We start from the raw sequence: 20726 nt of genomic DNA on the forward strand, positions 1-20726 counted from the left end.
ACTAACTGGAGCCACGACCTGTTTACCCTACATCCTCCTGGAAAGAGATACAGAAGTATCTGCTGCCGTACCACCAAACTTAAGAACAGCTTCTTTTACTGAGGTTGTGAGACTCCTCAATTTATCCTCCGCATGCCACCATAAACAATTGTTTATTTTTATGATTTATTATTGATTCAGGGTTTCAGAGGGCCCTACGTCTGTGTTTGCCTTAGGCTCCAAAATGACCAAATCCACCCCTTAGTACATTTACTCAAACTGTACTTAAGTACAGAGTGTATGATGATTGATGATTGTATTTTTTTATTTTATGCTAATTTATACTTCTACTCCACTACATTTTGGAGGCAAATGTATTTTTTACTCTGAATTTAGTTGGCAGCTGTGGTTACTAATTACTTTGCATATTTAGATTATTAACACAGAATATAAATCAACAAATAAATTACGACATATTATACATTAAGCTAGTAGTAGTGAGGTGAAGTAAGGGTTTATAAAATAGGGACAAACTTGAGTACTGCAATATTATGTTGTAGGATACTGTATTGATTCTCAAAAACACTGTATTGTGATATAATAATACATCCAAAAATTTGCAGCAGTGTTTCATTTTATCTTGTTTTTTTCTGTGTGTATGCACTAAAAGCAGCATTGTTATCTATTGTCACTGTTCTAATTGCATAAAAAACTTTTTAAGGTCAGCTTTTATTATTTGTTGGTGTGTTCTTTATACTATTAGTTTTCCTAAAATTAGATTTGAAAAAGCAATATATCACCTTGCTTGAATCATAACCCCTCTAGCCCAGAGGGGGACTTACCAGTTGCCAAAGGTCAGCAATTGCCTTAAGCCCCAAGTTACCTAGGATAGCTTCAATTGCCTCACAAACTTTTGGTTAAAAAGTTTTTTGTTTGTTTTCTTTTTTCTTTTTTTTTTTTTAACTTTTTGCGAATTATTAATTAATTAAAAAAATCAATATGCTAAAATGTAATAATTATGCTAGCTTATGTGTCCAGGGCCTCCACAGTGACTTGGACTATTCAGTGATCTACCTGCACATTTGCAGAAATGATTCAGAAAGACTGTTGCCAACTGATGTAAACAAATGGCTCTGCGTGGTGTGCAGACTGTTGAAAAATGAACCAAAGTTACCCCAGCAGTGCTGAAAAAGGAGGAAGTGGGAGGATATTGAAAGACAACACCCACCCTAGCCATGGCCTGTTCACCCTGCTGCCATCTGGCAAGAGATACGGAAGTATCCACTGTCCCAGCACCAGACTACGGAGCAGTACCATTCCTGAGGCTGTGAGACTCCTCAATTTATCCCCCACACTCCACCATAAATAGAAATTTATTTCTAAGATTGAAAGAGGGGGAGAACGAGGGATGTGGAGGGCCCCACACTTGTGTTTTCTTAGGCCCTAAAATGACTAAATCTGCCCCTGAGACGGCCCTAATATGAAGCCATTGAAATGAGCACCATCTCTACCAGCTGTAACATTAAAGTGACGCACACAGGGACCAAAACTAGCTCCAGCCAAATGCTGATAAATTACGCGAGTAGCTGGTAGTTTTGCTTCACTTTCCAACCAAAAAACAATGGTAAACTATTGAGCTGCTGATGGGCAAAAAATGGTCAATTTTGGACCCTGGATACACACATTAACACATAACTTATTATACTTTCATAAACATTATTTTGAAATGGGACATTCTACATAATGAGTACTTCACTTTTGGTACTCTAAGTATGTTTCAATGCTGATACTTGTACTTTTAGTTAAGGAAGACAAGACTTGTAGCAGAGTATTTTTACACTGTAGTATTGCTACTTTTACTCAAGTAAAATATCTGATTACTTCCTCCACATCCGAAACCATGTGGCTTCAGGTGAATATTTCTGTTTTGTGTCTCTGTTGCTCAGCAATGTTTATAGTCCCCTTGATGGCAGGGCACACACAACATGAGCATGAAGAGCATATAATCTGGGATTAAAAACTACATACTTGGATGTAAGTGTGGCTTTTAGTAAAACTCTGTGCCTTCTAAAGTTTTCAAAAGCATCAGTGCTTCGGGACTTCTTAATACCATGTGTTTAAAATGTGTTACTTTTAGTATCAAAAGTACCAAAGCTATTAAAAAAATGATTCAAGTGCCCCCTTAGGACTGCTAAAAAGTAACCCTATTTTGTGTGCCAAGGCCTTTATTTCTTTTTACTGTGGAGGTATGGAGTATCTGTTTTTATACTTTTATTGTATCTGAATGCTGGTATTGTGACAACTCCAGTGCCTTCACAATGAAAAGAGGGACTGCAAAAAGTTTCTTGAAATGATCAGTGCGGTTATAAGAAACAAAAAACACTGCAATTATCATTCCACCAAGTATTCATTCAATAATGATGTGTGTGTTTGGTAAATAGTCCCTGCCACTGCTATTATATCATTATGTGGTGCAGAATACAGACAGTTTTCATGGGATTTTTTTGTATTACGTAACGATGAGTTATAGAACAGAATTCCAGACAAATGCTTTTGCTGTTTTAATGTTTTTTCTTAAAGGGGCAGTTCACCCCTGAATCATAAATTCCTCTGGCCCTTTCTTTCTACACTAAAGAAAGAGAAATTGCTTTCGAGTTTTTAAAATGTATTTTTTTGACTCCTTGACCAGCACAAGAGGAGCACCATCCAGTACCATTATATTAGAGAGAAGGCAGACATCTATACAAGTGATATCTTCAAAATTTGGCAACTCACACCAAAACAACTTTGATGGATAAATAGCACTACAGGTAAGAGGGAAAATCTGTATTTGTGATTTTGGGATGAATTGTTGCTTTGAAGTTAAATACACATATACTCACAGTGTCTACTGTCTGTGCCTCATAACTATCAAGAAAAAGTTGTGCGTATGAATTGACAGTGTAAATTAAAATACTACTTACTACTTTCTTATGCATTTGCACAGTGGTCATGTTTTGCAATGAAATGTTCAACTAACAGAGCACATTATCACTACCATATTAGCAAAAAGAAAAATGTGAATAAACCACTCAATAATCCAAAGACCCACAGAAAGTAGCCAACTGTATTAAGGATTTAAACTAGCACAAACAAATAAATAACTTCATTATTTTTGAAAATAACAGCAGGCACTTAATTATTCCAGTGTTACATTTTCACATGATTCTCTAATACATTTTGATATATAGTCAGTATCCAAGTGATAATGTTAGTGTTCAGTAATCTAACCAGCATTCCTCTGACAGGGATGGCCTTGAAGGCACTGAAGTTAGACACAACTGTTACTTATCTCTTGAATGCAAAACAAAGCTCAAAGCTGTTCACTGTGATATGACATTTTCAATTATTTTCATGTTTTCGTCCAGATTAAAATGACCAGTGTGTAAGTGTGTAAGGATCTACTGGCAGAATATGACAGAAATGTAATATAATATTGATAATTATGCTTTCATTTGTGTATAATCACCTGAAAATAATAATCATTGTGTTTGTTTAGACTGAGCCGTTTATATCTACAGAGGGTGCAGGTCCTCTTTCACAGAGGTCTCCATGTTTCACCACCATGTTTGTACAGTAAGTCAAATTAGACAACAAATACTGGCTCTATACACAGACACTTTCTCATTTTGAGTTTCATGTCCATCGTAGTTTCTCCTACACGCTTGGAAGGAGACGGTGAGGTGAGCAGTATTCAACTGGTTGCAATCTGCAGCCTCACTGCTAGATGCAACTAAGTCCGACACACTGGTCTTTTTAATTCTTGAGCAGCAGTTTAATTAAAATAACCTGGTGAGACTGTTGACAGTGATATCCTTTTCTGTTGTACACCTCTTACCAGTGGTCTGTCATTGTCTTTACAAAAGATGGACAGATAGAAACATATTTTTATAACTCTATTTCTTTTAGTCAACATGTAATTATATGTGTTTGCAGTCAACACTAAAGATATAAGATAAATCAAAATATCAGTGGTTAATTCACATTACAGGTAGCTATAATACAGCTTCTGTAAGAGGCTATGATTGGCTATTCACCTGTAAATTAATACATTCAAAGATGGTGGGTCTCCCAAAAATGAACTAGAGCTGCAATGATTAGTCAATTAATTGATCCAAAGTTAATTAGTTAACAGCTCTTTTGATGATCGATTGTTTGTCAGTTTCCAAGCGAAAACTTGCTAGCTCAAGCTGCTTAAATGTGGGAATTCGCAGCTTTTTTTGTCATTTATGATACTATGTGAAGAGACTTTGGGTTTAGGATTTATGATTGGAGAAAAGAAAAAAAAACTTTAGACATCAATTTAGTCTCTGTGACACATTTTATAGACTAAACATTTAATTGTGAAAATAATTGGTAGATTAATTGATAGTTATAGTTGCACCTTTACTTGCAACAAAGTAAATGGTTCAGTTAAAATCCAGTGGCAGTAACTATATCAGAAAGAGTCTGTCTGGCCACTGTACGCAGTGCAAAGGTGGGCACGGACAGTGGGGTGAGCAGGAACAGCTGGTGCTGTGGTGTCTGAAGCCCGTAGCTTTTGCACTCTTCTGTCACAAGATAGCACTGTAGCGGCTGGTGGGAGAATCCGAGGACAAAGTCTTCAGTGTTGCCTCTTTGAGCCTTCTCCTCTAAGGAGACACACGAGTTCTCCTCCTGGGTGAAGTAGCGTGTCGTGCTGAAGATGTAGAAGAGCTTCAACAGCTCCCAGCAGCGGGCCTTGGATGGTAATGGAGGATCACTGAGCGGATTAGTCCGCACACAGGAGACTGAGCGCCGTGTTTCACGGTTGATGAGAAGAAGTGCCAGCACGTCAGGGCGCAGGGATACAGATCCAGGTAAGCAGCGTTCACCAACAGCTAGGCAGTCCCTCAGGGTCTCCACCAGGGGTGTCCAGAAACGGACCACAAGCCCACTTTCTGCTCTCTGCAGGGAAGGGGTTGGGCCACACAGCACGCACACATCTGCCCCAGGGAGCAGCTGGAAGCGGAGTAGGCGGTGGGCCACAGTTGGGCTGCCCTGAGGAAGGAACACTGGGTAATCACAAGAGGCTGATCCAGAAGCAGACAGGGAACGCATCAATGCAGAGAGCAGCACTACTTCCTGTGGAGCAAGGCGCCACCACTTCTCAGTCGCTGCAGCTATCCGTCCATGGATGATGAGGCAGCCAAACTCACTGTCTGCAGCCTGAGCGAAGCCATCCACAGCCTCCTGAAGAAGAGTGGGGTTAGGGGGCAGCAGTGAATCGGCACAGTGTGTCAGGTTACCCAGGATGCCCTCTTGCCTCTCCTCTAACAGCAGATCAATGAGGCTGAAGCAGGATCGTAAGTCTCTCTTCAGCCTCTCCACGTTCCTGACATTGGCCAGCTCATCCCGCCCCAACACCAGAACCATGCAGCTCCACACATTCTCCAGGAGGCGTTGTAAGCGGACCTCCTCCTCTTTACTGCTCCCTGCACCTCCATGTCCACCTCCAGTCACAGCGATGAGCATCACACTGTCCTGGAAAACCCTCCACACCACCTTACCCCCACCTTCAGTCTCACAGGAGGACAGTATTGCTCCCTGACCCCCTCCGAACATGTGGACACCGTTCAGGGAGCCGATGACAGAGAAGGGCAGCTGTTTGGAGGCTCCTCTGGTGAAGAGAGGGACTCCACTGCTGGCTGTGAGACAGAGGAGCTGTGTGGAGCCATCCTGGAGCATCATCATGAAGTTGGACTAGCTGTGCAAAAAACTAGCATGCACAGTACAGCCTTGTTTTTCAGCTGCAGCGGACTACAGAGCCAGTCGAGTAACGGTCTTCATTGAGCTGGTTGTATAATCACAACCAAACGACCAGTTAACAGTTGTATCTGGCTGTAGGCTTATATCCGTTATGCTAACCCGTTAGCATCGCGTTAGCTTTAAACCCTTTTGCAGCAGAAGAAAGCTGCTGAGCCGTGTACAAACAACGACAAGACAACAGATAACATGCAGCAAACCCCTCTATCATGGCTGGACTTCACACACATGTCCATACGCTTTTGTTCTAACTAACATGCTAGTTGACAGAAGAAGTTACCGTCGTTTCCACAGTAACGATGTCCCATGATTCATTCTTCACACTGTAGAGGGCGGTCTCATTCGGCTGGTCGAGCTGCAGTTGTGATTTACGAGCTCCCTTGTAACAGATGAGGAAGCAGGGCAACAAGACCGACCTGGGTTCAGTCCCTAGAGTTCATAGATGTGCTGTTCACAACCGACTGTTCCCTTCTCGCGAGACCTGCGAGTCGTTCCCATAGATGGGAACCCAAGATTTGAGAAATTCTCGCGAGACTGCACAATTCGTTTCTTTGTCTTACAGTTGAACAAACGAAATGCATTTTATACTGTGGTAAATCCGTAGTCAAGATCAGAGAAGGGACAGGAATGTTTGGTTATGGTTAGGGAAAGATCGCAGTTTGGATTTAAACGATTAGTCTCGCGAGATCTTTCGTGGTCCTGGAGTTCCCTTCTTGACGCGACTTAAACCAGCGAGAGGCGCTGGTGATAGTGTTTTCTCAGTGGTTACTAGATTTATTACTTGACCGTACCGCTAAAATCTCATCTATAGATCAATAGACATTGTAATCACAACAAACATTGCAAAGAAATCAGGTACATTTAGTAAACTAACATGGCTGTGCTGAATTTTGAGGTACTTGTACTCTTTCCATTTTATATCATAAGATAATAAGATGAGATAAACTTCATTGATCCCACACCAGGGAAAGTCACATATGGAATTAAAAAGACTCTCTTTGGATTTTAAGTTTTCATCTCATCTGCTATTTATTTCGGCAAGTCATGTTATGTAATTTTCACACAAACACTTTTCTAACGTCTCCAATACCATGTCAGTTGATTTCATCTCATTTTCATATTATATTTAATAGTAGTTGTACTACTCCTACACTTTCTCATATTCTTAAGATGATAATGCAAGACTTACTCGTAAAGGAGTTTGTTTACATTGCGCTATTTCTGGTCTCAATTTTCAGCAGTGTTTTCAGCAGTGGTTCACATGGGGTCCCTGAGTGGGCTGTAGTGGGTCCCCAGGAATTGAATATTTTAACTTTTGAGCCCTTTTTATGGAATTTGGAGCAACAATAGAAGGGATTAGCTGTTTTGATTTATTGTAATTTTGATCTTATAGTTTGATCATTGATCAACTATGATCAAACTAGGATCAAGGATATTTTTTAAATTTACCCCCGCGTTAGAAAAAGTAGAAACACCTTTCCCACTACTTGTCAAGATCCCCTGCTTGTATGTTTAAAATCTGTTTTTGTTTTTTATTGAAAGAAAAACTTAGGAAATGCAATGTCCTCTGAGCTGACATCCGAATTTCTTCTATTTCATAATCTAAATATCAGCTGCTTCTATTATAATCTCTGAAATACATTAAAATACTTCTGACAGTGCTCTGTCAATTGATTTTTTACAAGCAGTTATATCTGTCATCATGCAATTCTGTCAAATAATTTGCTGAGTAGCAAAAAACATAAAAAGCCAGTCAAAACATTGGAGTAGTAAAGAATGTTTTTTTATTCATTAAATACAAAAAAGTCCAGAACAGTGATGACTAAAATAGAACAATAGAAAAGGCACAATAATTTACTCGAAAATCATACTGTGCCATGAAAAATAAACCTGTCTCCTTTCTTCTTCTACTGTGGCTGAAAATAGATGGTCATCTTCCTGACATTTTTCAAATGTGTTCTACACTCAAGAGATCCCGTGGCAGTACAATGGCTTGGCATGAGGAGCAGTGTTGAGGTCAACTTTTCCCTGTAGCATCAAAATGAAGGCCTGCAGAATGAGATGATAAAACCACACACAAATACAACACAGATCAGACTGAGGATTTAGAGATATTTGTATAGGTATCAACTCTCTTTAGAATGTGTATAAACAATGGTTTGTGGTGTATAATCTACTTTTTACTCCAGACCTTTTTCATGACATGAAGTAGGGTAATAAAGAGGGTAAACACAGGTGTTATCTATGATACTAATTAAGGTCCTGTTCCATTCAGGTCAAACAGAGTCAGGCTGCTGCCATTGTGCATGTTAGCTCACAGGAAATTTTTGGTCATCATAAATATCATTAGCAACATCTGTGTTTACTGAACCATTTTATAATGGTGCTGTGAAAAAGGTCTATTCAGCTGTATTTGCACAAATAGAGATGCATTGTGATTAATCAAAAGTATAATAAAGGAGCAAATCAGCTGCAGCTTGTCCTGCCTTGTTTGCATTTCTTTAAAAAAAAAAATTACAAATGTCTTGGGTGTAGCTAAGCCCAGGATGCAGTGATGGTGCTGCTGCAAAAAAGCATTGAGAGGGAGCTTGTTTTGGTGCAACATTTGCACCTGAGGAGGTGAGGCTTGGCATTAAAATGGTTAAATCACCCCAAAGGAAAAGGTAACAGCTACTCATACCATGTCCCAGGCACTAATTTGTCATTTTCAGCATGTAGGTTGATAACTCCAATGATGTTGTTGTTTCCTGGGAACTTTGAAAACGTAGATAATGGATGCCGCACTGGCAACTGAAACCAAGCAACCAATGGCAGGCTTAAACCAGTAGTGTGCACCAGGTGAGTCAGATGACTGGAAATACAAATTTTAGGGAAAACCTGTCTCAAACTGCTCTAAAGAAATTCTAACCACTACTTACACTACTGTCAGACTTTTGCATAAAGCTTTTCAGAAACCACACCAATTGTTTGTGCAGTATGTACAATGAGTATGTTATGAGTGTGCAGTATGAGTGTGTGTGTGAATTGTGTAAACAGGGTGGCGGACTGACCAATGAATACAGTGGTTTCACAAGAAGGAACAGACTTTCTGCGGCCTGAAGGGGTTGGTGCTGGAGGACACACCGGTGAGCAGAGGGTCCTGCAAGGCGTTCTGCATGCAAAACTGTTGAAGGTCTGCCGCTGCCTGGGAGACCTGGTGACAGATGAGGAATCAACATGGAAACCATGACATGGGCTTATCTCAGACAGGTTTGAGGGGATCTTCACCATTTTAGCACAATTTACTCCTCCTGAGTACAACTTATCCAGGGAAAACAGTTGGATAATATTTTCTGTGGCTCTGGAGGGAGCTTTTCAAAGTTTGAAAATACAGCCCTAATGACATCATCAAAAAAGGATGATGATGATAATGAACTGCATTTCTTATGCTTGACCCATACTAAAGACAAAAAGTCAGGATATCTTGTAGAGATGGGTGGATCAATTTTGTGGGATCAATACTTTGATGCTCACAAGCTACTCATTTGGTACTTTTCAAAACTCACTTCCAAAGGTTTTCAGTACTTTCATATAACATTCTTGCCAATAAACAGCCCTGACAAGACATATTTAGCTGGCCCATGTCATGTGACTGTGGAAATCTATGAGACATGAGAACAAAGTGCACAGTCACACACATCTTAGCATCATACTCGTAAGAGAGTGGCAGAAAGGAAATGTAGTGTGTGCAACATTTCACCTACAGATAAAAAATAGAGGAAGATATGCTTTTTGTAACAGGAACATGCCACACAGCAGCGGCACGAGTAACCTCTTCAAATGTTTAAAAACAACACAACCTAAAAGTTATAAGAAGGATGAACATAGGCAAGAAGACAGTTGTTTATTTTGTTAGTATTTTATCAAAATATTTCTGTAAGATAGACTATTTTTACACTTATCACCACAAACATTTTTATTTATTTGTACTTGTATTTACTTCTGTAACAAATTTGTTATTAATGGCTGGAATGTGGCATGAGATTATAAAACCTTTTCCCCCCTCCTAAAAATAACTACTGTTTTGAAAAATCACATACACAGCTTAGAAATTATCTGTATTGGCATATGTAAATTTGAAACAAAAAGTATAGGTATTATATCAGATTAAAAAGTTTGGTATCACCCATCCCTAATATCTTGGTCTCTGGTACTTTAATTGTGGCCACTGTTTTTTTCAATCCCTCACCTGGGAGCCCCTCAATTTTATGGAAACGCCTGTACTGAATTGTTGTGACACTTTACTTGAACTTCAATTCACAAGTCACCCAGCAGTACATTAAATAATTCAAATTAACTCCACCTTCAACAGATGCAACATTACAGTGATGAGCATATTACTGCATCAAAATTATAATCCAGTAATATATAGCCAGTTCTTCTGAAATGGGACATTTTGAATCATGAGTACTTGAACTTCAGGTACTATAAGTATATTTTAACGCTGATGCGTTTGTATTTATACTACTTTCACTAGCAACAGACTATTTCCACACTGTGGTTATGCTACCAATGCTTTCCCAATATCATCGGCCTGATATCCGCCCATTACAGCTATATTGGTTTATATCAATATCGAAATTTACATTGTTCAATATGTAACTTATTTAAGCAGATCATAATACAGGTTGTTTTTAAGTATTAGCTTTATAGGAAGAATTTATTAATTTATGGTTATTTCTAACTATTAAACTACCAAAAGTTTACTGTTTCAGTGGCCTGATAGCACTATGGAGATTTAAGTTTATTGTGAAACTGTATATTCTGCCCCCATTACTCATCTTTGTCATAACTGTTAACCATTAGGGGGATCGTTGCAAAAAATGTTTTTATATGTATATACTTTAAATTCTGAAAATTTTATTCGGCGTAAACAATATCGACCAATATATCTATTAGTCTACTAATACACTGACTCACTACTTGGTTCATTTTATCTCGTTAATCAATGAGCTATCATATTTCTCTTGCTAGTTTGCGTTGTAACTTTATTTTACGATGTAAGAAATGTTGGAAATCCATACATTTGCTGTGCTGCTAGCAAAACAACGCATTTGACTTTAAGTAGTTGAGTAACTTCTAGCTTTACTTTTAGGTATGTTAAATTACAACCCGAGTCCGGTAATCTTCAGACAGGAGATTTGTAGCTGCCACAAGCCAAAGGTCTCAGCATTATCTCCCCTTTGTCAAATGCTGTGACATTAATCTTAACGATATATCGGAGTATAAGCTATTTAAACACTTCCCCTTCGGTCCAAACAACGCCCTGCTGCCTGTTGACTATTAGCGGCTAACTAACTGTTAGCCACTGGCACCAGTTAGCGTCGTTAGCGGATCGGGGTAACTAACGGTTGAGATTTCCCTTTCGGTTATTTGTCAGAAAAACAATAAGCAGATAAATTACCTTCACTCTGTTTATGCTCGCCTCGAAGCGGAGCTGCTGTACGACTTTTTTCATGGCCGTGAGATTAGAGCCCGACATTCTCGATGTGTGTTTTAGGAAAAACAGACGCCGTGCTCTGGGTGGATTCTGGGCTGGATGCTGCTGAGACAAAAGCAAAGATGATGACATCCGGATTCCGGTTGTTCACACTTGTGACTGGGTCGTTACTAGAAGGGAACTCCTGACCCGCGGCAGAACTCGCGAGAGTAATCATTTTAACCACAACCATAATATCTGCCTAATTCTAAGCAAATGCATTTGTCCCTAAACATAATCAGATTTAAACCAAAGTGTTGTCCCATTATCGTGCCCACTTTGATTGTACAAGACACAAAAGGAAGAGACTGCACATAGAAATCTCGCGAGAGTTTCGCTTCTAAGGTTCCCTTCCAGACACGACCTTATGACTGAAACTCCAATTTACACCCACTTGATGGCGCCAAATTACAGCCAGAATAAAACCTTTTAAATTAAAAATATCTTTATTGTGCTGCAGCAGAGCAGATCATTATCAATCTAATGTCAATATATACTTACATTAAAATTATACTTATAATTTATACATCTAGGGAATGTAAACAATTGAAGGTTTAACTAAAACTTAAGCATTCAATATAATCCGAGAGAGAGAGAGAGAGAGAGAGAGAGAGAGAGAGAGAGAGAGAGAGAGAGAGAGAGAGAGAGAGAGAGAGAGAGAGAGAGAGAATTCCAACTCCCAATATGTTCAAATCACTACTTGGTAGATCTATAGCTTAAAATCTGATTTGTCAGTGTTGATTTGCTTGTAAAGAAAAGAAATGGACAATGGAAGAATAATTAAAGTGCTTTGTTGCTTGATCAGCTTTGGTGAATGACTTGTGCATGTCCATAACAAAGCAACATCACAACAATGCTGCAAAAAAAAGAAAAAGTAGTGTTCATCAGTGGTGATGGAATTCAGCCATGAATTGATGCTTAAGTCCACTGCAAATTCACACTCCAAAAAAGATAAGGCACTGGAAGTTCTTCAACTGAGGCTATTCTCATCTTCACCCAGAGAGAAGATACTCAAGTCTCCACATCGAACTCTGCTTTTGGACTTGAACCGAGTGTCTCCATCTTCAATGGCGCTGGACTCTTGCCAGCATCCTCGATTTGAATATTTGGAGGAACTGAAATTTTAAAAAAGGAAAAGGATTAAACCAATATGACACAGCACCAACACTACCAGCAACAGGGTCGGATCCTCACTCCTACACAAAGCACGTCAGATCTTTTAAGAATTTGAAAGTTCAAATTTCTTAACCAACGCTGGCTTGGCACATTCCTAATACAATAACACTGCACATATTAAACCCCAACCCCGCAAACATTAAAACACAGACAATAAGTGACTGAATATTACCTGCTGTCTGGAATGAGGCGGAGTGTGCGGTAAAGTTCGGTCGTGGATGGCACAGTAGCACTTTGTGTAGGTTTAGGAGTGGAAAATGTAGCATAGGTTGAAGATTTGGCCAGCTGGGAGTTTGTGGAAGACATTCTCATCTCTGGCTCACTTCCTAAAACGCAGGAGATATTAAAATGAAAGTAAAATTAAAATGCTTTTTATCTACATCAGGCTGCAATAACCTGGAGTGATCATGTGTTTGATCATGAGTGTGAGTGAGACGCATTTAAATCTGTCCAGCTTTTATCAGAGCAGTGTTTCCAAAACTTTTCTCCTGGGGACCCACTTTCTGAAAATACAGAACCATCTCAACCTAATTCAAAGTAGGCCTTATTAATAAATCTTGGGAAGATATAATTTGAGCATAAATGAACATTCCTGAACATTTTTACATCACCTTATATTATCTTAATGCTGGCAGGCTCAGTTTTAAAGCTAGACTCTATGTATGTTGGATATTAATTACAAATCAAGCAGAACTTCATGCTACTTTTCATCTGCACTCTGAGGGCACTTTTAATCTCATTGGTATTTAGATGAAGAAATAATAACATTGTTACAGGGTTTTTTTAGCATATCATAGCTAGTGGTCTTTATTCATCAGAAATTGATGAAATGCATCTCTTCTCTTTAAGTTGAGGCACCATTAAATACACCCAAAATCATATTGTAGCATTCTCTGCTGTTTGTTGTAGTTTTCGGATAATTTTGTAGTCTCCAAATTACATCATTATCACAATTATGTCATAATTTCAGCTCTCTACCATAATTTGTGGCACAAATCATCCTCACTCTTACAACTGAAAAGTTCTGTTTGTGAGTCAGAAGTTTAATCAGTTAGAGGTTTTTTTTTTGTCTTTATTCACACAGACTTACTGATTGATAAGGCACTTTGACCATCAGACGAGGAACATCTCCTCCGGTCTGTAAACGGAGTCAAGTTCAAAAACTGATTCTTGAGCCAAGCAGCACGGTCCTCCTGAAACGCCTTTTTCTGTGGAATTCAAATGATAAAAAAAAAAAATTCAACGCAATTACAACACCCACAACATAAGATAAATAAAACTGTGGTGCAACATCAGAAGATTTGATTACCTCTCTCCCGAGGCGAATCGCAGCCTCTGTGAAGTTCTTTCTCTCCCTCTCAAAGTTTCTCTTCTGTTCCTCAAAGAGCCTCCATTCCTCTTTGAGGCGTTCCTTCTCCTCCAGAGTGTAGCAGTCATTAAGAAGAGCTGCTGTCTCATCATCAAACGGTGTGTTGAGTTGTTGCTGCACAGCCAGAAACAGACACACACACATTTATTATTTTAGACCAAATTATTCTTTAGAATTTCCAAATGCCATTCAATAATGGTTAACAGACAAGGGCTCATTTATTCCATTAATTTGCACTTATGAGTATAAAACTCAAACTCAGATGTACTGACCCCATCTACTCTTCTAAACCAACAGAAACTGACCTGGAGGAGCTGTTGCTGTGCGTGAATGAATTCTTTGCACTGCTGCACTTCTCGCCTCATCCGCTCCATCTCATCCTCGTGGGTCTCCCGTGGTATCACCTCCTTACTGGACTCCAGCTGATTCTGCATTTGCAAGGCTTGTGCAAACAAAAAAACGCAACAGTTAATAGGCTCAATTTCATCCTGCTGGAACAGCTACACATTTTTCTAGAATCCAACTTTTTTAATAACAAACAACTTTCGTTGTTTATCAAAGAAAAAAACTATGAATCAAAACATTTAAGTTATTAAACTAGCAAAACAAGAGCTCCAGTTACTTTCACCATATTTCAGGGTATGTGTCACAGTGCTGCATGTACCTTGGCTGTCTAACTTCTCCATGTGGTTCCTCAGTTTCCTCCACTGCTGACGGATGCTGTTGGTGAGCTGCTCCCTGGCTTGCTCACAGGATTGGTCCAAAGACTCCCGACTAGAGTCACCCACCTTCTCCTCCCCGTCTGAATCAGCCTGAGAAAAGCAGAAGAAACAAACAGGTTACCGTACCAACATGAAAGCATCTCATCTCTTTACATCTGACACATATGAACATACTGACAGGTAAGGGTGGGCTATATACCAGTAACACCACCGCTGCCATATTTGCCCATGACATGGATTTTGCAACACTATTAATAAATAAATAATAAATGTTTTAGCATATTAAAAATACTGTCTTGTACTGTGACTGGAATAACATGCAGGGAGAGCTGAACACAAATTAACATATGCTTATTTAATCAATTCATCTTTCATAAGACATGTTCTCTTACATTGTCCATAGACTAAAAAGATATTCATGTTCTGAGTGGAGTATCCCTTATTATTTTTGTAAAAAACATGATATAATGGTAGCACCACAAAAAACAAACACATTTTAAAAAAGTTAATCCATTTCAGGTCACATCACCCATCCGTACTCGCAGGTAAAGTTTGAATATAAAGACTTATCAAATTATTGATGGGGTATTTAGTGGCCTAACCATGAGCAAACCAGCACCCTGAATGTTACTCAATTACATGTAATCACACAGATTACTGTTGACATAAGAAGTTATTTACATAATGAGGTGTTTTTTCTGCTCAAAATAAGCTTGCTGAATTCTCTGGTCTCTCCTGAACTGTGACAAAATAGGCAAGACTCTGAGGTCTATAAACTTCACCAGGTTTCTGTTTTGTGGATTAGAACCACAAAAAAAAAAACCATACCTGCTCCTGACTGTCATCTACAGCAGCTCCTCTGGTCGAGGGCTGGCGTGGACTCAGGATGTGAATCATCTCCTTCTTCATCTGCTGCAGGACTTTCTTCAGCTCAGCATTCTCCAGCATCAAGGACCTCTGACTCGCCTCATAGTCACTGAGCAACGACTTGTACATCTCACCTTCATGGCTGAAGACAGCAATTTAAAAATACAGTTATGGGCTTGATGATGACATATTCTGCAAGTATGGCCAACCAGTGACAAGATGGCTGTCATGATACCTAGCTGTCACTTTTGCAGTCTTCCAGTGGCTCCTTTTACCATCTGTCCGTCCCAAGCAGTTCAGTACATCAATGGCTAGTTGGAAAAAAGAAAAAGGGTCAACATTTAATTATCTTCTTTAGAATTTCTCAGACTAAAGAGCAACCTATATTAATTTTCTACAGAAGAAAAGCATGTTTACCTAGTTTCTTATCTTTTCTGTCAACCAGCAGCTGGCTGAGACGTTCCTTGAGCTTCACAGCTTCTCTCTCTTTTCTCTTGGCATCATGACTGTACTGAGAGGCACGGCTGGCAATGATACTCTGGAGCTTCTGAACCTGTGCAGGATAATTAAATCATGACTCAGGCATACTGTGTGTTCTTACATAATTTGCGAACATGAAGGTCACTCATTATAAGATTATGTAAAATTATACCTCATCCTTTTCTGTCTTCAAGCAGCTCTGCAAAGTCTTAATTTTGAGTTGCAACTGCCTTTCTGTCTCATGTAGACCAGATTTCTCCCTTATAGACAGCTCCAACTGATCCTAGAAGGAAACAGACGTCACACTTATTATGAGCACAGTCAGCTGGCAGTGTTCTACACAAGCAATCAGTTCAGAGTTAAAGCTACATCAGAGGATTCCTGAGCAAAATCCCATCCTAATTTTTTATGAGCCATCTGAGTAGACAGACTGTAAATACACAAACAATATCCACACGTGAATATTGTATATGAATATAGACAATAAAAATGTCTATACTAATATCAGATTTCATGTTATGTTAAATAATTTAATTAGAATTCTTGGCAAAACATGAATAAAAGCTAAACTATATTTGCAAAGTTCTTTGATATACTTTACTAGAAAAAGTCTAACTGTTTATGTTGTAACAATGATGCCAGTTAGATTTGGTTTGGTCAGAGCTGCAATATTAACACGTCCATCTTTGCTCACTACATCTGAGCCTCCCTCATCCTTAGGTGTGCATAAACTACATGCTATATGAACTTCTTTTTAAAATACAAAAATGTATTTTTTAATTATCAGTTTATATCATATCAGTATCAGCTGAAAAAAATCTATATGGTGTATCCTTGCTAAAAATGGTTAAAATGGCTAAAATGGCAAAGAATATAATCAGTTCTTTTTGGAAGAAGAGAAAGGGAGAAAACCTGCTGAAAACAGAAGTTTATTTTCTGTTCTCTAGTGGTAACAATCTGTTACTGCACTGTACAGCAAGACAGATGATATAGTCTGTGGGTATTATATTGTATATATACTGTAGTCTGTGGGTATTATACTGTAGTCTGTGGGTATTATACTGTATATATACTGTAGTCTGTGGGTATTGTGCTGTATATATACTGTAGACTGTGTGTATTGTACTGTATATCTGTCTTGCCTTGAGTCTGGAATTATTCATCTGCATATGTTCCAAGGAACTGGACTTCTTCAGCTGTTCCTTCTCGAGCTCCTCTAACCTGCACATGTTGCGCCGATGAATCTGGAGCAGCTCATACATGGCATTCAGAGCTGGCACTGTGTTCAGGCCAGCTCCCCCCGGTGAGCTGGCCTCGATACATGTGGAGGAGAGGCCCAATGAGGCGAGCTCCTGTCAAAGAAAGAGGTAAATGTGTCACCTTTTTGTAGTAAATGATTTCCACAGACACTAAGAAAAGGCCAAGTACATTGTGATCATGAGCATTAGTTGGAGCACATTTGTCCAAATTTACCATCCCATCTAGTAAAAATACTAACTAAACCACGAAATTTCCGTACCTGATTGATGTATGAAATGCACTGAGGAATATTATCATCTGTGCAAAAGGCACTTATAACACTGTAGGAGCTTTTGAACAGGGGCATAGAGGAGTACATTGACACAAGGTTGTTCTGTCTCGAGGGGGACATTGTCACATGTGATATGTTGGAGAGGTCATAGTTTCCTGAAAAAAAAAAAAAACAGAAGACAGAGAGGGTACATTACTACATCTATAGTACTTTCTCATACTGATAGGCTTAAATTAGGTTGCTGCTCTAAAATGAGAACAAAAATATGGGTCACCTCTAGCTGGTCCCAAAAAAGCAGAGCTGATGAGCCTTTCTATTCTTGAAATATACACACCCATTAGCAAAGACATTTACCCATAGATGTCCCTGTTGGCACAGTCGTCCACCACTCTCCCATATCACCGACACATCAGGAGACGAGGATGCGAGGTCATGAGTTATCAACCCGGGAGCTGGATTAGCAGCCAGGCTGTGGATCAGAGGCTCCCACTGGTACTGAGCCCTGCAACAGAGCATCAAGCCATGAGATAGACCAGCAACAGATAATCTGGGCTGCTGCTGCTGCTTCACCCACACAGGATTAACTGTCCAACGTGTGCCAGTGGGGGGTTATGTCGATTGGGGTTTAAGAGGGCTCTCCTATTGGCCACTGGCAGCTAAATCACAGGGTAGTAAGATGATCTCACTCGGAAGCCAAAAGATTTACACAGATAAAACAGAGAGAAACTAAATCTGAGAGTGCTGATGCATTTCTGACTTTCATGTCTTTAGGACAATATTATTTTCCTGACATGCTCTGGTAAAACAAGCTAAACCAGATAACTTCACATGACACTCCCACAACTTTACAATGTACTAATAACTGAAATGCTCTGACTTGTGCCCGGGGGCTTTCAAGCACATTGTTTTGATGGACAAAAGGGAAAACATTACAATCATGTTATGTAACAGTAAAGGCAGTGGTAGAAGTAACAAAGTACATTTACTCAAGTATTATAGTTCAGTACAATTTTGCGGTATCTGTACTGAGGGCTGTATTGCTTTTAAGCTTTGAAGACTTCTGAAAACATTTTAGGTCAGAAACAGGCAATGTAGAAACAGAATACTGATCAATATTTTGTAGTATTTCTCCCCATTAATGAATCGATTGTTTCCCCCTGGACAACAATACAGCAACAAGAAACCAGACTCTCTGGAAATAATTACTCCTGTTTCTTAAGGAAAGCCTAAAAGAAAATACGCATGCATTTTGTAAAATCTGCCAAGTTCCCACCAGAGGGGAAACTTCCTTTGAATTCCTAAAAGTAATTAACATAAAATGCTGTTGGAAGTTATTAAGTTATTTTCATTCTTTAAAAATCATCTAAATGGAAGAAACAAAGTCTCTGAAATGCAATTATTTTTAATTATGAAGACCTCCCGATTTTTGAGATCTCAAGGTTGGCAAGTATAGAGTACATACAAACGGACTTCATTTTGAAACTAGTCTTGCATAGCCAGACCTCTCAATACAATGCTCAAGGCTGGAGAAAGGTCTGGACCCATGCATCCACATTCTGGTATAAGGGAATGCCTTGTTTGTATCCCTTTAAACCAATCACAAACATCTTCACAAACATCACTAAGCCCAGGATGCAGCGATGGTGCTGCTACAAAATAGTGTGGAGGGGGAACTTGTTTTGGTAGAACATGTCAGGAGGAAAACTCCAGCATTAAAAATACTACATCACTGTAAAAGAAAAGATAACAGCTGTTAGCTTGGTTACCTTCATACCATTAACATCCAAGGTTCTACTTCGCCATTTTCAGTGTGTAGGTTGTAACTAGGAAGTTGTTCTTGGGACTTTGAACATGTAAATAGCAGATAATGCGATGCCACTTAAAGCAAGCCGCCAATGGCAGGACTTAAACCAGCCGTGTGCATCCCTTGTGTCAGACTATTTTGAAACCAGCATATTGAGTTCACTTTTCAGACCCAGAAGCTCCATCCACCATAATGTACAGTCTATGGTTAAACTCAAAAAAACATGTCAAAACCCCTCAGATTTATCTTGTGACCCTTCTGAGGGATCTGAACCGTAGGTTGGGAACCACTTAGCTATCAGATGGTTGTCAGCAAAACGAGAACTTTTTACTTCAAACACTTGAAGTACATTACGCTGATAATACTTAACTATGGGTTTAGATGCAATATCGTTTTTTGGCTGGTAACGAGTATTTGTACTTTTACTTAAGTAGCTAAAGGATTTGAGTACTTCTACCACTGAGCACAAGCTTGTGAGCAGCATGTTGGTAAGGACACAACTAACCTAGCTTAGTTACCAGTGAACACAAGTGTTTCATGTCAATGCATCTCAGAAAACTGTTTCTGTTCTTATCTAACAAACCAGAAAACACACAACTTTTATCTGAAGTCACACCACTGAGGCGGAGATAAAGTCACGTTTGCTTCAGCTTAATTTAGTGGGTTTACCTTCACGTTATATGATGCCAGTTAAAAATGTCTTCATACAGTGAGAGTTAATGTATTGTCAACTTACGCTAGTCACAAGACGTAGCTTACGTTTAATGCTTACCAGGTTAGCAAACGTTAGTTAGCTAGCTGCCCAGAGCCGTGTTTTTCACGGCTTTCAAAGGTTATAGTGAATTAACATACCAACTTTAGTGTAAACTAGTCGGCTGGCACACTTCAGCTAGGTAACTCAGAATAATACTCCTGCTCTGTCAAATTAATTTGATGTTAGGTCGGAAATTACAAACATGCAGTTTATTAACGGCTATCGTTACGTTAGTGACGTGAGTTCGCAGTGTTTGCTAACCACTGTAGCAGCTTTATGCTAAGTTAAACATACTCACGGTTACGGCGTGAAGTGAAATGGGTCAGCTCAATACGACAGTCGCCAAGTTCGGTGATGTTTACAAAATTAACAAAACGCTCCTTCTTCGATAACACCAGAAACTGAGTCGAGTTCAGTCGTCGCCTCGTCTGCAGCAAAACAAGCAGAAACCTCACCTATTTTTTTTTTTTTTTTTTAACGCAGCGAAGCAGAGATGTCCCGACAGTAGGACAGGTTCACAGGCTCCTGCTGCCGCAGCTGATTGTGTTTTTTTGAAGTCTTTTCCTCAGTCAGCTTCAAACCAAACGTCTCTGTTATTGGAGGTAGCGTTGTTAAGCAACCAGTATGCGAGCCGTGCATTGGATATGAACATGTGCAGTGGACGATTATGCAAATGAGAAACGCTGTCAGGTGTCATAAAGCG

The 20726-nt window shown here is 39.3% G+C and overlaps 4 protein-coding genes across 4 annotated transcripts in view; all 4 read right to left on the reverse strand.

Annotated features, from left to right (window-relative positions):
* gpt (glutamic--pyruvic transaminase) overlaps positions 1 to 6196 on the reverse strand; it is a 31578-nt gene extending 25382 nt beyond the window's left edge. Inside the window, exon 1 of the mRNA XM_084731416.1 lies at positions 6083 to 6196. Coding sequence (XP_084587542.1) covers positions 6083 to 6117 — 35 coding nt within the window. The 5' untranslated portion in view covers positions 6118 to 6196. The remainder of the gene's footprint in view (positions 1 to 6082) is intronic.
* On the reverse strand, positions 4329 to 6073 carry fuz (fuzzy planar cell polarity protein). Its single transcript, XM_084731418.1, has one exon. It carries the CDS (start codon positions 5728 to 5730, stop codon positions 4432 to 4434), a length of 1299 nt encoding a protein of 432 aa, XP_084587544.1. The 5' UTR covers positions 5731 to 6073; the 3' UTR covers positions 4329 to 4431.
* A 1367-nt stretch (positions 6197 to 7563) lies between the features above and the next one.
* On the reverse strand, positions 7564 to 11463 carry LOC146317799 (guanine nucleotide-binding protein G(I)/G(S)/G(O) subunit gamma-5-like). Its single transcript, XM_084732685.1, has 3 exons — positions 11246 to 11463; positions 8853 to 8995; positions 7564 to 7851 (listed from the first exon to the last, which is right to left on the reverse strand). The coding sequence occupies exons 1-2, from the start codon at positions 11411 to 11413 to the stop codon at positions 8870 to 8872; spliced, it is 294 nt and encodes a 97-aa protein (XP_084588811.1). The 5' UTR covers positions 11414 to 11463; the 3' UTR covers positions 7564 to 7851; positions 8853 to 8869.
* A 638-nt stretch (positions 11464 to 12101) lies between these two features.
* Positions 12102 to 20633, reverse strand: ssx2ipa (synovial sarcoma, X breakpoint 2 interacting protein a). Its single transcript, XM_084731902.1, has 14 exons — positions 20322 to 20633; positions 17820 to 17967; positions 17454 to 17620; positions 17077 to 17286; positions 16107 to 16217; positions 15872 to 16007; positions 15690 to 15765; positions 15416 to 15596; positions 14530 to 14677; positions 14171 to 14307; positions 13806 to 13979; positions 13587 to 13704; positions 12669 to 12822; positions 12102 to 12435 (listed from the first exon to the last, which is right to left on the reverse strand). Exons 2-14 carry the CDS (start codon positions 17860 to 17862, stop codon positions 12291 to 12293), a joined length of 1800 nt encoding a protein of 599 aa, XP_084588028.1. The 5' UTR covers positions 17863 to 17967; positions 20322 to 20633; the 3' UTR covers positions 12102 to 12290.
* Between the last annotated feature and the right edge of the window lie 93 nt (positions 20634 to 20726).

Source organism: Lutjanus erythropterus, chromosome 12 (assembly GCF_056507025.1).
Source record: "Lutjanus erythropterus isolate fLutEry1 chromosome 12, fLutEry1.hap2, whole genome shotgun sequence".
Taxonomy (NCBI): Eukaryota; Metazoa; Chordata; class Actinopteri; order Lutjaniformes; family Lutjanidae; genus Lutjanus; species Lutjanus erythropterus.